Source organism: Alternaria hordeiaustralica (assembly GCF_023758085.1).
Source record: "Alternaria hordeiaustralica strain BMP 2776 chromosome Unknown scaffold_33, whole genome shotgun sequence".
In the NCBI taxonomy this organism is placed as follows: domain Eukaryota; kingdom Fungi; phylum Ascomycota; class Dothideomycetes; order Pleosporales; family Pleosporaceae; genus Alternaria; species Alternaria hordeiaustralica.
This window is the reverse complement of record NW_026056805.1, coordinates 204,968-219,780: the sequence shown is the minus strand read 5'-3', so window position 1 is coordinate 219,780 and position 14,813 is coordinate 204,968. Positions and strand designations below refer to the sequence as shown.

The following is a 14,813-nucleotide window of genomic DNA, read 5'->3' as shown; positions in this document are numbered from 1 at the left end:
AGACTAGCGCGGTGGGGCCTTCATCGTGGTGCATATTGCGACACAAATGCGGACTTTGGAAGCACCTCCGTGCGGCCATGCTGTGACTCAACTGGTTGCTTTGATTCAGGGTCTTTTACATCACACATCAATTCGGTCCTAACCTCGACATACCAAGAACACCACTTGGTATACGTCGTCACTACCAGCACATCCCCCACCAACTACCCCGCCAGCTCGCATATGCTGGAGTAAGGCAAGCGCGCAAGGACCACGACTACCATTCCACATCATGGCTACCGAAGCAGGCGATGAGGATTCCAAAATATCCATCACACCTCTTCTCAAACGACTGTGGCATGAGTCACCGACAACCAAACCAACAGCCGACGAGATTGCAGCAGCCCTCTCCCTGATCTTCACGAACAGTCTATCGGAAGTTCAGACTGGAGCGTTGTTGACATGTCTCCATTTCACGGACCAAGACAGACAAGCAGAAGTATTGGCGAAATGCTCAAAAGCGATGCGCGACTATGCTACTGGCATTGATGTCAAGGGTCTTCAAGAATTGATCAGTCAACGAGGAAGGAAAGAGGGTTCCTACCAGGGCGGGTTGTGCGACATAGTCGGTACAGGAGGTGACTCCCACAACACTTTCAACATCAGCACTACGTCGTCCATCCTCGCCAGTGCTCTCCTCATGATCGCAAAGCATGGCAACAAAGCATCGACATCACGTTCTGGTTCAGCAGATCTCCTGTCTTGCGCACCCCCTAAACCACCGGTCATCACCGCCATCGCACCCAAAACCATCTACGAAATCTACTCAAAGACAAACTACGCTTTCCTATTCGCCCCAATCTTCCACCCTGGAGCCAGACACGCCGCTTCCATCCGAAGGCAACTGGGCTGGCGCACCATCTTCAACCTTCTCGGACCACTAGCAAACCCGCTACACGACCTGATCGAAGCGCGCGTACTGGGTGTAGCAAGGAAGGAAATTGGACCTGACTTCGCCGAGTCGCTGAAGCAGTCTGGCTGCAGAAAGGGCATGATCATCTGCGGTGACGAGGAACTGGATGAGCTCTCTTGCGCTGGACCAACACACTGCTGGCGGTTGGTCGAAGATCCTTCTACGGGGGAAACCAACATCAACTACTTCACTGTAACTCCAGCGGACTTCGGACTACCCGAGCACCCGCTGAGTGAAGTCAGCCCCGGACAATCGCCCGAACAGAACGCCCAGATCTTGATGAAGATCCTGATGGGCGAGGTTCCACCGGATGACCCAATCCTACACTTCGTCTACATCAACACCGCGGCGCTGTTCGTCGTCAGTGGTATCTGCGATGCGGATACCAGCGATATGGGCGAGGGTGATGACGGAAATGTCATCAAGGAGGTTGGTCCTGGAGGTGGACGCTGGAAAGAGGGTGTCCGGAGAGCCAAGTGGGCGATCTCGAGCGGAGCGGCGTACAACGAGTGGCAAAAGTTCGTCGAAGTCACGAACAAGGTAGCATAGATTACATTACGTGGGTTTCCACAGAACTACATGTTCCAAAATCTTATCGTGGAGGTAATCCATGGCTTCTATCAAGCACGCGCTTACATCTGCAAGTCATAAAACCTCACATCTAGCCCTAACGGCTACTTGAATGCCCTACTTCATTCCTGTTATTTAGCTTCTCGTTCTTACACCGTCCACCAGCCACCAAATATTTGACCTAGTAAAGCACCATTTTCGCCTTTCTAGTGTAAACGTCTGATCTTTTCTCATTGGATTTTTCCCTTTTACGACAATTCGCAGCGTCTGAAGCTTCTTTGCAATCATATCAACATGCTCGAGCGTCTCCACTAGACGGTTGGCCATGTCGATGTCTTGATAGTAATATGACCATACGAAAGTCAGTCGTCGCAAGTTGATTGCGTGTGTACCGATGAAGGAAAGAGCCCGGTAGTCTCCCACTGGTCCTTGCCCCGACGAGATAGTAATTGATGTCATGTGTGCCAATGTCGACGGGAGAAGGCACAGCCAGAATACGGTATATGGCCATTGGATGCGAGTACGTAACGCAAAAGAACTCCATGAGTGGTACCTGATTGTCAGCACATCGTCGAAATCGATCTCAGTGCGTCCAAACATCAGATCCAGGAGCTCAGCCCGTATCTCCTTATTCACGCCAAGTATACTCATCTCCGTTAGGTACCAGTAATTGAAAGCATTTACCCAAACATCTTCGTCATCCGATGAATCGTCACCGTTGTCGTCATGAGGCTTGACGAGACAAGCGCGCATACCCTCCATATTCCGACGCCTGCAGCCAAACTGTAATTTCGTAATCTTCCGGCGCACTTGGAATACCCCGTTGTTTGCGTGCCGCATTCTGGCAGGCTTGCCATTAGAATCGAGGGTGAAGTGTGACGCGTAGGAGCAGTCGTTGCACCAGTAGCCAGGGCAGTCGATCCAGACGTGGCCTCCGACAGGGAAGCCGAGGTGAGAGTATACCATGTCGCGCACTTCGGCAGGAAGACGAGAGAAGAAATCCGGGGACGCATTCGTAGACGCATTCGTAGACGCGGCGATGGGCGGCGGCGCTGAGGGTATCACTAGATCCGGCTTGGTCATAGATCGTAGTATTGGTGGCATGAATGAAGAGACGAGGACGCGAAGGTGCTGTAGCATTGCACTGAAGAGCAAGTGAGCACAGGTGTTGACGATTGGGTGCGAAAGATCAGGAAGTGCCTAACTTATGGCTGAGTTTATGAGAGCACGCGGGCGAGCACGGGCTATTACTGCCTATCAAGGTTTATCCACAACTCGTGCAGGCAAGAAAGCCCGCACGGTCTGCGGGAGATCTCGTTGGCCATGGGAGCGCCAAGTTTGAGTCATTCGTCTACTTCTCACTCCGTGAAGGTTATTTGCTTGACACTCACACTTTCTACAAGCTAAAAGATATGCAGATAAACCGGATGACTTCTGTATTATAATCTTAATGGAGAAACAAAACCCAGATGCCTTTGTATTCGCTGTATGCAGCCACCGCAATCGCTAAACTCTGTCTCATAGGTGTCTGCGGCGCCTTGGAAGTATCCGAAAATACTCCATAGCTATCTCAGCCTCATAACGCTCCGACCGAGTTTCTTCCTCATCCCTAAGTTCGTCCAGAATCTGCCAAACCTCCATCACAACCGCACCCCATTTAGGCTTGTCCAAAACCATAATCTCCTTCTCCCATTCCTTCTTTGAGTAGCCAAAACGACTCGTCCAGAGGATTCGAAGTCTCTTGAGCGTCTTTGCACTTACAGTGATCTCCCGAATCGTCTGCACTAGCGCCATGATGCCTTCGGTAGACATCCGGTAAAACGAGCCTTCCCACGTACTGTAAGTCAGGCAGCGCATATTAATAGCATGCTTAGCGATGAACCGAAGAGATTGGCAGTCTTCTTTCCATGCCTTCTCGCGCCCTGTATGGCCATGGCAACTGCCAAGTAGAATGATGGACGTCATATGTGCCATTGTCGAAGGAAGCAGGACTAAGCAACTTGGTTCGATGGCGCAACGGGGCCGAGAGCTGTCGTCGAACTGGAAGGCAGTGTCGTCTGTCAAAGGCCCATAAAACTCTACCTCATTGGCTCCAAACACCAGGTCCATCAGCTCCGTCCTAAGTCTCTTGTCTACCCTGAGTAGACTTGGCTCCATTATTCGAGTACGATATAATTGACGGGGCTGGAGTTCGACATACGCTGACATACCCTTGCTTGGGTAACAGTCATCAAATCGCACCTTCTCAATCTTGTAACGCACTTCGATTTTACTTTTATCTGCGTGGGCACCAAATTTGTATTTGACAGCATAATCGCGGTTAGGGTAATCGTCACCGTCAACCCATATATGTCCTCCAACGGGGTACCCAAGATACGAGAAGATGATTTGCCGTAGTTCGGCAGGAAGACGGAACAGAATGTTCGAGGACGTGTTCGAAGGTATGCTGTTGGACGGTGTCGAGGGCGCGGCCATGACTGGAGTGCCCCTTGGTGATAGTTCTGGTGGCATAGCGGGCAGATGTCAAAATTGTTGAAGTAGTGTACTGATGCGCGTGTAAGACTACAGCGGTTGGATTCTCCTAGTGTGGAGAAGAAATAGACTGTCGAGCGAGCAGGTAAGGAAGCGTGAAACCCATGGCTTATATGTGCGGGCACAGTTATAGGCTGCTGCGGCCTACTGTTCATAACTCTCAATTCTGCAGGCAACAACAGGCACTCCTTGATGGTCCGTGAGAGCTTACGGCGAAGTTGCAATGGCAGTGAGGTGTTTCACTACCAGCCCTTCCTGGCTCATCTTGCCCCTGTCGACCGTCGGTTCATGCGCGAAGCACGTGAGTACGGAAGCCGGATGTGTGATAAGTTTGTGGCCAAGGAAAGTATCTGGATGGAAGAATGTTATCGCGAACATAAGGCTAGGCGCTTTCAAGAGCGATGGAGCCTACCGTAGAATAGCCGAAAGCACTTTCTGGGCTTATTACTCTCAGTAATCTCATAAGTTCTCATACCAAAGATGATCGCCAAGCAGCGCATGCGATGCATCGCGGCAAACGTTTTTGTGACCAATGTTGATGTTATACCTCGAAGTCCATTGGCCGGCTCCACCCGTCGATCCATGGTATGGTACATTACTTGTGAGTCAAGTCGAAAGTACAGATTCTTCACATCACATATAAAAATGCTAAACAAATTCTTCACTTGACATTTTTCAGCTGTGAACATTCGAACGTTATGTCTATCTTCAACCCCACTTACTATTATCCTCGCCAAACGAGCTGCATCATCCCGTACGACCCAGACCTGAACGAGGCAATAGGCTTCACCCCCACCGTTGTCAAAAGATGGAAGCGTCTCCTGGCCATCCAGCGAGTCTTCAGCGCGCGTGTTCTATCCATGAGAGAAAAAGTTAGAGAGGCGCATGAGGAAATTCGGCGATTGAATAGACCTGGGAACCTGGAATTCCCAAATGCTTGTAGGACAAGGAAGACCTACCGATGGATGCTTCAGTGTTTGAAGCGGCAGCTATTCATGTGCAACAAGTAAGGCTGAGATGAGAGATTGCCGTACGGAGAACATGAAGCTAACGCTATCGCAGAGCCATTTGTTCGATGATGAAAAACGCAGATCTCCCTAGATATGCTTATAGCAGTTGTCGCTCGCTCACATCAAGGGTCAATGCTCTGCCGCGGGAACTCCAGGACCTCGTTTTCGATCACTTGCTCGGTCGCATGTATAAGCCGTATGTGCGTGATCACACAGTTAAGCCATATGTGCTTTATTTCCAGAATAGGGTAAGCCTGCAGGATGGCATAAAATCCCACATCAACTTGGAAGTTCAGTGGGGTGAGCGTATGGCCAGAGACCGCACCCAAGGTACTATCAGCCAATGTCCCACCTTTTGGAAGGAATGTAGCCTGCATGATCAGATACTGAGGTTAGCACGGGGTGGGATAGACTCAGTAGCAGTAGCGCGGGACCATCGAAGGACCGGAAACCTTGAGCTGCCGTACCCGGTTTTCGACACGCCGCACTTGATGAGGAGCAAATATGCACATCCGGAAATGGTAGCCGCTCTCGTAGAGCGAGCGAGATACAAAATTGCAAGGGAGACAGCGCGTATGATCTTTGTCGATTCCAACGCACTCTTCCACTTCGGTACAGCACGCTCACACGCTTTCGGTGTACCCCTCGCAGGTTTCTACAGCTCAGTGCATCTTACCATTTGGCCGGGCCATTTATTAGGACGCATTCGGCACAACCGCAAGAAGATGCATGAGAAAGATTGGGAAGCAATCCCGGTACACTTACGGTACATGATGCTTACAGCGGCGGAACCCATGGAGAGGTATGGTGGACGCTTGTGCATCAGGGCCTCCCCCCCACGTTGGGATTACTTACCAGGAACTTTCGACACGGAGCGGTACAAAGCTATGTTTGAAAAGGTTATTGAGGAGTTGGAGAGCAGAAAGATGGCTGTGATAGACTTCTGTTGGATGTAGCCAGTGAAACAGAAGCCAATGAGGCTCTACTGAGTCGATCTGGCTTTCCATAGGGCCATTGTTCGCTCATGAGAGGTATACACGTGCGGTCGAGTGCAAATTCAAAGGCTTTCGCAAATTCGTTCTGAGATATGAGGGGATGCAAATGTTTTGATGATTGAACAGCCATAGCTGGCCTGGTGAGCTGGTTTGAGCTGATTCGTGCCCTGTGGGTTGATTGTAGCCTCCTCGCATCTTGATGGTCTTCATCTGTAAGACATGTAGTCAGCGAGGTCATCCGCAAAGCCTCTTCTGAGATGACCGTATCAGCGCCACCATGCCCATAAATGGTGGATCTCTAATTGTATCGAGCGCCTGGAAGAGGCAGTATAATGGGAACTGCGCCCTGTGAGGCGTCTTTTCTTCGTGAGACGGTTGCAAAAGTGTTGAAGGCCTGGTGAGGTTGAGGTGTGACGACCCGGCACCTTCTCCGTTCGGGGCTTGGCACTCCCATCCAGCAAGCGCGTCAACACAACAATTGCTGGCTGCGAGAACTTTCAGTTGCGGACCACCGAAGGTACGAGAAAACCAACGTCCTCAACAATCGTCCCACCGTCCCGATCGCAACGTCCCGCTCGCATCACCGCCCTTTTCGCATGAAATCAGAAATGAGCCTCAGGCCAGACCGGCTCGGGTCCCGTTTTCGGATCCAGGCCCCTTGCTCAGCCCGCGCTTTACGAAGGCGCACGGCCGCCGAGGTGGCATCACACACAAGACAGCGAATCTTCTCGACACGAGGTCACGCCGACAAGACAACTAATTTTAGGAGCTAACTTCATTGGACGCGTAATTAGTCTTGCCAACAACAACGCGACGATTTTGCACCTGCGGCATACTAACCTGTCGTGGTGTGTTTCTGGGGACTAGCGTTTGCGGCACGGTATCGATTATGTATCAGCATAGCGAGGTCGGCGCGCATGTGCGCGTGGTTGGAAACATGGTTGGGAAAGCAACGCGTGGTTGGTGGTGCGCCGTTTGACGTTTGACGTTCGACGGGCGCGCATGAGGCCGCATGCTGCATGGGCAAAAAAACGATGGAAAGTGGAGGATGTGTCAGGGTAACAGGCCATTGGCTGGGGAAATGACGACAAGATGTGCATTGTTCCTATAGGAACATGGTTTGTTTGGTGGAACCACACGGGCTGGAAGAAGCGAATTGGTTCCTGAAACCCGGGGCATGGCTGGGAAAATCTCGAGGCACAGTACCCGACCGCAAGCGCCTGAGGCTGACCACCCGAGTCGGCGCGACGGGATACAGACTCCCATCTTGACTCTCACCGCAACGACGTTCAGGCATCCATGTCTAAGACGTTTATAAGATCGCCATCTGGACGCCTGGAAGCAGAAGACCATTGAATGAAAAAATCTCCACCCACATCACGAACACGAAACATCCTCGCCACGGAGGGTTCTATAATTGGCTGTGGAGAACCGCTAAGGCCATGTCAGGTCGACAGTTCGCCTGTTCCGGGATAGCATGGGGCTCGCGTTAGGGCTGGTTGCCGGGTCAAAGTGGCGCTCCAGGGCCAGGGTTAGCTCCCATGCTTGTTTCTTGGGTGCGGGTGAAATGGCAGCAGAGGCAATAAAAGGAGGACGCGTCTCGCGCAGTGCTTGAAGTTTGCTTCTCATCTCGCATCACTCAATCACTACTCGCATCGTCTTCATCGCATCCTCACGACTTGACATATCTTCAGTCAAAGACTATCGTTTAGAGAGATCAATTGTTTCCAAACAAACAACACACAACCGTCAATATGCGCGCCTCCATCTTCGTCTCCGCTGTTGCTTTCGCCGTTGCGTCGGCTCAGGTATGTTCATCATCATTTCACGATCCATGTCGAACAAATCACTGATTTTCATCCAGGACTCTTCCTCTGCCCCTTCATCGTCCATCGACCCGGCTCCCCAGACCACCTACCTCACCCAGACCAACTCTCTCGGTGTTGTCACTGGCATGCCCGCTGCTGATACCTCCATCGCTACTCAGCCCGATGCCGTAACCAGCCAGCCCGCTGCCGTTACCACTCAGCCAGTACCCGCTGACATCCCTGCCGTCGGCCCTGGTGTCCACACTCTTACTCTTGCTGGAACCGGCACTGGCTCCATGGTCAACTCAACCCGCACTGTCACCGTCAGCGCCAACAACAGCACCACTGTCGCTCTTGTTGCCTCGCCCACTGCTTCCGATGCTGATGCTACCGGCAGCGGCAGCGACGCATCTGGTACCGGTGCCGACGCTACTGGCACTGATGCTGATGCCACTGGCACTGGCGCCGACGGTGCTGACGCCACCGGTGCTGCCGTCAACGTCAAGGCTGCCGCTGGTAGCATCGTTGGCTTCGGTGCCTTCATGGCCGCGTTCTTGTAAACGCTCCCCACACCAATTGTTTTGTCTTTTTAGCTTCGAGAGTTTATTTTTATGAGGATAGCGGTCCTTGAGATACCTTGGGTTTTGCATTAGCATTGCGTTACACCTGCATCGCAATACCATGGGCGTCGGCACTGGCATGTGTCTTTGACGGGAATAATGTCTGTTTAGTTTAGTCATGGCTTGGATGAAACCAATGTTCATGAGGTTGATAGTACTCTTTTTTGTGTACTGGATGGGAAAATATATCAAACATTCATACTCAAAACACTTCTTCCCTGCTTGTAATGTTTTCTTGTTGAGTCTACAAAGTCTAACTTTCAACTTAAGGTTCATTGAACTACAAACATGAAATAGTGACCGACCTCGGCACACCTCAAAGTTTGGCACCTGCACACCCCGCCAAACAACCACTCCCTAATCAAACTAAAACATGACAGCCACCCCATTCCCCAGACACATCCCTTCAATCCCCTACAGCGATCCCCCAAGTCGCCTCCAAACGCTCGACATCTGGCTCCCCGAACCCCAGGAAGCCACACCCAAACCTAGCAACAATGCGCCATGGCTAATCTACATCCACGGCGGCGCCTGGCGCGACCCCCTCATAGAAGCCCCTAGCTTCACACCCACCATCACTCACCTCGCCGCCTCGCACGCCTCTACTCTGAGTAAAATTGGCGGAATCGCAAGTCTAAACTACAGACTCTCGCCGTACCCCGACCACGCAACGCAGCCAAGTGCGCCCAACGATCCAGAGCGCTCAGCGCGACACCCGCAACATATCCGCGACGTCGCCCGCGGAATCCAATATCTCCAGCGTGAATACGGAGTGAAGAGATGGATAGGAATAGGCCATTCCTGCGGAGCAACCCTGCTATGCCAACTCGTTTCCGGTATAGGACTTACACCTGACCTTCTCCCCACGCCGGCTCCTGAAGCCATGATTTTGATATCAGGCATATACAGTCTACCGCTCATGATACGGAACCACCTCCCGCCCACGACACCAGAATACATCTCGAAGATTTACAAAGAGTTTGTGAGGGGCGCTTTTGGTGAGAGGTCAGGGTACATAGAGTGGCAGGCTGTGTCGCCTGTTGCGGGGGGATATAATAAGGAGCAGTGGCCGGAGGGGAAACTGCTGATGCTTTGTCATAGCTATGAGGATGAGCTGGTGGAGAGGGCGCAGAGGGATGTTATGTGTGTTACGCTGGATAGGGAGGGGTGGAATATTGTTATGGAGGTTGGGGATGATGAGGATGAGGTTAAAGAGGAAGGAAGGAGAGTGGTTAATGTAAGGGATCTAAAGGGTGGTCATGATTGGATTTGGGAGGATGGAAAGCAGATTGCGGTGTTGGCTGCTGAGGCTGTAGAGCGATTAGTTTAGATTGCGGAATGAAGGTTGAGGTGAAAGTGTAGTTATGTTCGCTATTCCCTATGGGCATGCGAGAAGTGGAGTTCCAAAGTGGAAGAAGAGAGAAGACTCCGCGAATGATGCTTGCTTTTGGGTGGTATCCCATATCCAATAACCCCGACGCGGTCGCTTGCGGCTCGTTGCTATTTATACAGCGTGGTATAATGTACAGTCGTATCCCGTTCCTATCCCATCGTCTCTCATGCAAGGTCGCTGACTACCTCTTGCTCAGCCTCTCGTCCATGACCCTGTTGATCTCGTTGTGCATCTGGTTGGATCCACTCTCAGCATCGTTCAGCTTACTCTGGAGCTCTTGAACCTTCTTGCTGCTTCCGCCCTCGACCATCTTCGATGCTTGCGCCTTTGCTTGGGAAGCGTTGACGTTGCCGTATACTGCCATGGCGCTTGCGATCATGCCGCTCATATCGCCGACATTGCCGGGAACGACGATGCTTGTGCCCTCCTTAGCCAGGTTACCGAATGCATCCACGTACTTCTCAGCAACGGAAAGCGAGATGGCGTTCTGTGCTGCGCCGCCACCTTGAGAGATGGATCGCGCAACTGCGTCGATTCCGTTGGCAGTCGCAGTGGCCTTGAGCAGGATAGCCTCAGCCTCTCCGTTTGCCATGTTGATCTGCTCAGCCCTTAAGGCCTCGGAAGCCAGGATGACCGACTGCTTCTTTCCCTCAGCGATGTTGATAGCAGATTGTCTCTGACCTTCTGACTCCAGGATCTCAGCTCGCTTGGACCGTTCGGCAGTGACTTGGCGGTGCATGGCTTCGACGACGGGTTCGGGCGCGTGGATGTCACGGATCTCGTATCGCAGGCAGGTAACACCCCAGTCTTGTGCTGCCTCGTTGATCGCAGCGGTGATGTTGGCGTTCAGGTTGGCGCGTTCTTTGAGGACGTGATCGAGGGAGAGTTGACCGATTTCGGAGCGCATCGTAGTTTGTGCCAGCTGGGAGATGGCGTACTCTGCGTCTTCTACACCGTAACTGTGGGCTGTCAGCATCCTCGCTACACTCAAATGTATGACATGCTCACCTCGCCTTGTATGCGTCAAAGACCCTGGTGTACAGGACACCATCCAGCTCCAATGTGACATTGTCCGCGGTGATGGCACTCTGGCTGGGGATTTCGAGGGCGTTTTCCTTGAGGCTCTTGACGTAGGCTATCCTATCAATGAAGGGTACCAAGATGGCAAGACCAGGCTCCAGTATGCGGTTAAACTTTCCCATGCGCTCTACAATCCATGCTGTTTGCTGTGGCACGAACCGGATGATTGTATTTGCAGGCCGACGGTTCTGTGTTGAGAAGTACGAAGGCACGCCACCACCCGACTTGGAGCCGGTTTGGAAGGCAAAGATGTTGGTCGGGTCTGAGGCGGAATGTGAGTTGAGCTGCGAGAAGCTGCGGGCGGAGGATGTTGTCAAAGCAGCAGCGAGCGGCGATATCCTTGAGGTTGCGAGTGGTCTTGAGCTTCGCAGTAGTCCGGAAGCCGTAGTGGCTGCCAGCCGTGTGCGCGACGCCATTATGGGGAGATTAGGTGCAAGCGATGATGATGTCGGACACGCGAAGCTCCAGAGTCATCGGCGAATCTGGCAGCCATCTCCGACCGCCGCATTATGTAATCTGCCCATCCCTTCTCCAGAGATGTTCTTTCCACGCTTCCAACATCGCGATTTCAATGTCTTATTGCAAAAGATTCAGCTGTCTCAATGAACATACAAGCGCGGACTCACGCCTTAGACAGATCTTCCAGCACCGATCTCCATCCTCGAAGGCTTGAGAGCGTATCTTCACACAGACTTCGATGGATAGAACCATCCGGTTTGCATGCGCGGAAGGGATCCACGCTTCAATTCACTATGCGTCATCCTTCGAATGACTTAGATGGATAGACGCATTTGTATGTCCAGGTGCGCTCCTCATGTATGACTCTTTCCATTTCCATGGTACTGCGGTGACCCAGTGACGATGAGCCAACCCTTCCGTATTTCATACGACTCACACGCAAGAAGATACTCACAAACGAGAAGTATCGCATCCTCAAGAGGCTCTGACGTTTTCGTTCATTCCGAGACTCTCACCTTCACTCTTGTACACAGAAGCGCACAGGGCCCGTGCTTTCATCGCGCTTTCCTCTTCTGTTATGTTTGCCTTGACCTTCGCGCCTCCACTTTCGCACCGGTAGCTTCCCCGCCGCAATTCAAAACACTCAATACACCAGCAGTTCAAGTAACGCAAGATGCCTCCGCAACGGTCTCAAAAAGTCGCTCCTCGCCATGGTCCTAGTGAGAAGTCCAAGAGATCAGTCCGTGGCCAACGCGGTTATCGCAAACACAAAAGCGGTCTCCTCAACGTCGAGCCCATCGGATCGGAAGTTGAGCTGTAAGAAATATCCCATTTGTAGTTATATATTGACGGCACTGACCTTCTACCCAGAGCAAACAGAAACGCACGAGATTCTCCCCTCCTTCGCCTACCTGCTGAGATTCGCAACCGAATCTTCAGCCTCGCGCTTGGAGGATCACCAATCAAGATGCCAACGAGGGTATGGCCGATGTCGAAACCCGAAGAGCATCTCGCGCGCTTGAACCTACTCCGTGTCTGTCGCCAAGTCTACGTCGAGACAGCCATGATCGCGTACACCACCATCCCTTTCTGCTTTGCTGCCCTCCCCGATATCTCACGCTATCTGAGGACATGTAAGCTTCAACACGTACGCGAGATTCATTTTGGGGCCCTCTCATCAGAGATGAATGTAGGCCCTAGGAACAACGTTTGCACCCGCTTCTTGAGTACCAGTAAGCTCAAGGCCCTTCAAAAAGTCAAGATCACGCTCTATCTGTTCGCGGAAAGACTTGCCGAAGAAGCAGCCGCGGTGGCGAGGGTAAAGGCGATGGTGGAGGCGTACCTCCCGGGCAAAGAAGTCGAGGTATGCAAGGCCAGTACAACCGAGCATCATGCATACTGGAAAAGACTTACTACGAGGTATGCGCAAGCATGAAATCCGGCCATGGTTCACGAAAGAGTCTTGAGAAGAGAGCGCGAGGACTGTGTAGCATCTGATATATGAACAAGCACGTAAAAAACGGATTTTTTTATCTGCTTCGTTACCGATTACAAGTGCAGGGTAAAGCACTAATTATTGCTAAAAACACGGGATTACAACGGGATAGCAACATACTCTAACGAGTGAAAGCTTAAGACTCTAAATAAAAAAAAGAAAAATGAACAAGCACGTGTCCAAACGACAGAAAAAATACATCATGTGATCAAGGCTCAATGAATATCATTCACATGAGCGGTTTGAATACAGTTGGATTATGTTGGCTGGAAGAGTCTCGGTTATTTGCTGAGACAGGGCACTCAATTAGAAGACTTGATGCGTTCCTCGTCCAAAGAACAGCAGAATTTCCCGTTGCCGAATCCTCCATCTGCCTCGTTGGAACCAACCTTAGTTATCGCTACAACGCCGGCGCTACCAGGCCTTTGCAAATGTAGCAAGAATCGTTCCACCGACCATCTTCTATCACATCCCATCCACCGTGCTTGTAGCACAGATAGTAAGGGCAGCAAGTATGCCTCTCCTTCACACATCCACAGTCCATCCATATCTCACCTCTCTCGTTCTTCGTCCACTTCACCACACTGTCGATTTCCGGATACGCGCGATAAAGCTCCTTGCGCATGGCCTCCCACACATGCTTTTTGATGCGAAAGCTCCCCCGGAGCGGCCCATTTGGATTAAACACGAAGGTCTCGCCCATCAAGTGAGCTTCCTCGAATTGTTCGTTCACTCGCGTGAAGTTCAGGCTCCAGTCTCGCAGAGTCCACTTATCGACATCGTCTGTGTAAGGGCTGTGAGTATTGTACCTTCCTGACATGTCCCATACATAGCGGAAGTAGCCGTCGGTTTGACATCTGATGTTGATATCGAATCCCAACTGCCGGAGTTCGTGGAAAGGGCCACTCAGCGAGCGAAATAGATGGGTGATGTTGCTGGGTACGCCTCTCGTTTGATCCTCGAATTTGAAGGTGACAGGGCGAGGCTTTTGGTTGCGCAGAGAGGAAAGCGTATTGATGCAGCGGCGAAGTTCTGCGTTGAAGTTTCCTGGTATGCCTATACGCTCTAGACCCTCGTTTCCGTCGATCTCGTCCATGCAGTCGAAGACGATGACTAGAGCCATGTTTCCCAGGAGCTCGTACAGCGTGACGTCGGAGTGAAACGTCTTTACTGTGGTCAGGTCGTGTAATCTTTTCCACGAGACGTGGTAAGTCTCGTCGTAATTAAACCCGCACGGGTTATGAGTTATATCGGTCCCATCTCTTTTCCCAAAAGCCTTCAGCATCTCTGTTGCCACCTGCCTCCCCCCAAACCACTGTTTGGCCAAGTTTGGGAGAAAGTAGTCCAACTTCCCATAATGTTGAATCCAGAGCGCTCTACGTTGATCATTCCTGTCGTCTGCATCAATAAGCCTATCGATGAGTGTTTCCTTGCATGCATCCAAGGCCCAGAGCTCATCGTATATCATGTCGCGAAGTTCGCGTGGCAAGACAGAGAGTCTGGCTACGATTTCGCGATGTGCAGCTTGTGAGTAGCGCAAGAGGGCTTTTTCGAGCTCTTCAACTTTGCCATTCTGCTTTTGTCTTTTAAGCTTGAGCATGACTTCTTCAAGTGTAAAGTACGACCGATTTTGTACCTCTAACAGGAAGTAGTTCGCACAAAACCATTCTGGTGTAAACCGGGATTTCTTGAGGTATATAGCTTTGAGGTATCTAGAAACTGAAGTGCGGATGAGAACTCGGAGAGCGCTGTTTGCACACCTTTTCAGGTCCAATTCCGCGTTCGCCCTGGCTTTTGCTTTGCCTTCGATAAACTGTTGTGATGTCATCTTGATGTTGTTGTGAGAGTGTGATTTGCGTGTTATTGGTATTGCCGAGATATTTGTGATAGTTGAGTTTG

General features: G+C 51.5%; 5 protein-coding genes across 5 annotated transcripts; 3 read left to right on the top strand and 2 right to left on the bottom strand.

Moving 5' to 3' along the window:
* Window positions 1–271: 271 nt before the first annotated feature.
* J4E84_009906 (uncharacterized protein) lies at window positions 272–1,501 on the top strand (the record flags this gene model as incomplete). Its single annotated transcript, XM_049392465.1, has 1 exon — window positions 272–1,501. The coding sequence occupies one exon, from the start codon at window positions 272–274 to the stop codon at window positions 1,499–1,501; it is 1,230 nt and encodes a 409-aa protein (XP_049239872.1).
* Window positions 1,502–7,813: 6,312 nt separating this feature from the next.
* J4E84_009905 (uncharacterized protein) lies at window positions 7,814–8,427 on the top strand (the record flags this gene model as incomplete). Its single annotated transcript, XM_049392464.1, has 2 exons — window positions 7,814–7,867; window positions 7,924–8,427. The coding sequence occupies 2 exons, from the start codon at window positions 7,814–7,816 to the stop codon at window positions 8,425–8,427; spliced, it is 558 nt and encodes a 185-aa protein (XP_049239871.1).
* A 433-nt stretch (window positions 8,428–8,860) lies between these two features.
* J4E84_009904 (uncharacterized protein) lies at window positions 8,861–9,817 on the top strand (the record flags this gene model as incomplete). Its single annotated transcript, XM_049392463.1, has 1 exon — window positions 8,861–9,817. One exon carries the CDS (start codon window positions 8,861–8,863, stop codon window positions 9,815–9,817), a length of 957 nt encoding a protein of 318 aa, XP_049239870.1.
* A 244-nt stretch (window positions 9,818–10,061) lies between these two features.
* Window positions 10,062–11,376, bottom strand: J4E84_009903 (uncharacterized protein; the record flags this gene model as incomplete). Its single annotated transcript, XM_049392462.1, has 2 exons — window positions 10,062–10,839; window positions 10,889–11,376. The coding sequence occupies 2 exons, from the start codon at window positions 11,374–11,376 to the stop codon at window positions 10,062–10,064; spliced, it is 1,266 nt and encodes a 421-aa protein (XP_049239869.1).
* A 1,840-nt stretch (window positions 11,377–13,216) lies between these two features.
* J4E84_009902 (uncharacterized protein) lies at window positions 13,217–14,742 on the bottom strand (the record flags this gene model as incomplete). The annotated part of the gene is made up of 2 exons (XM_049392461.1): window positions 13,217–13,314; window positions 13,470–14,742. The coding sequence occupies 2 exons, from the start codon at window positions 14,740–14,742 to the stop codon at window positions 13,217–13,219; spliced, it is 1,371 nt and encodes a 456-aa protein (XP_049239868.1).
* Between the last annotated feature and the right edge of the window lie 71 nt (window positions 14,743–14,813).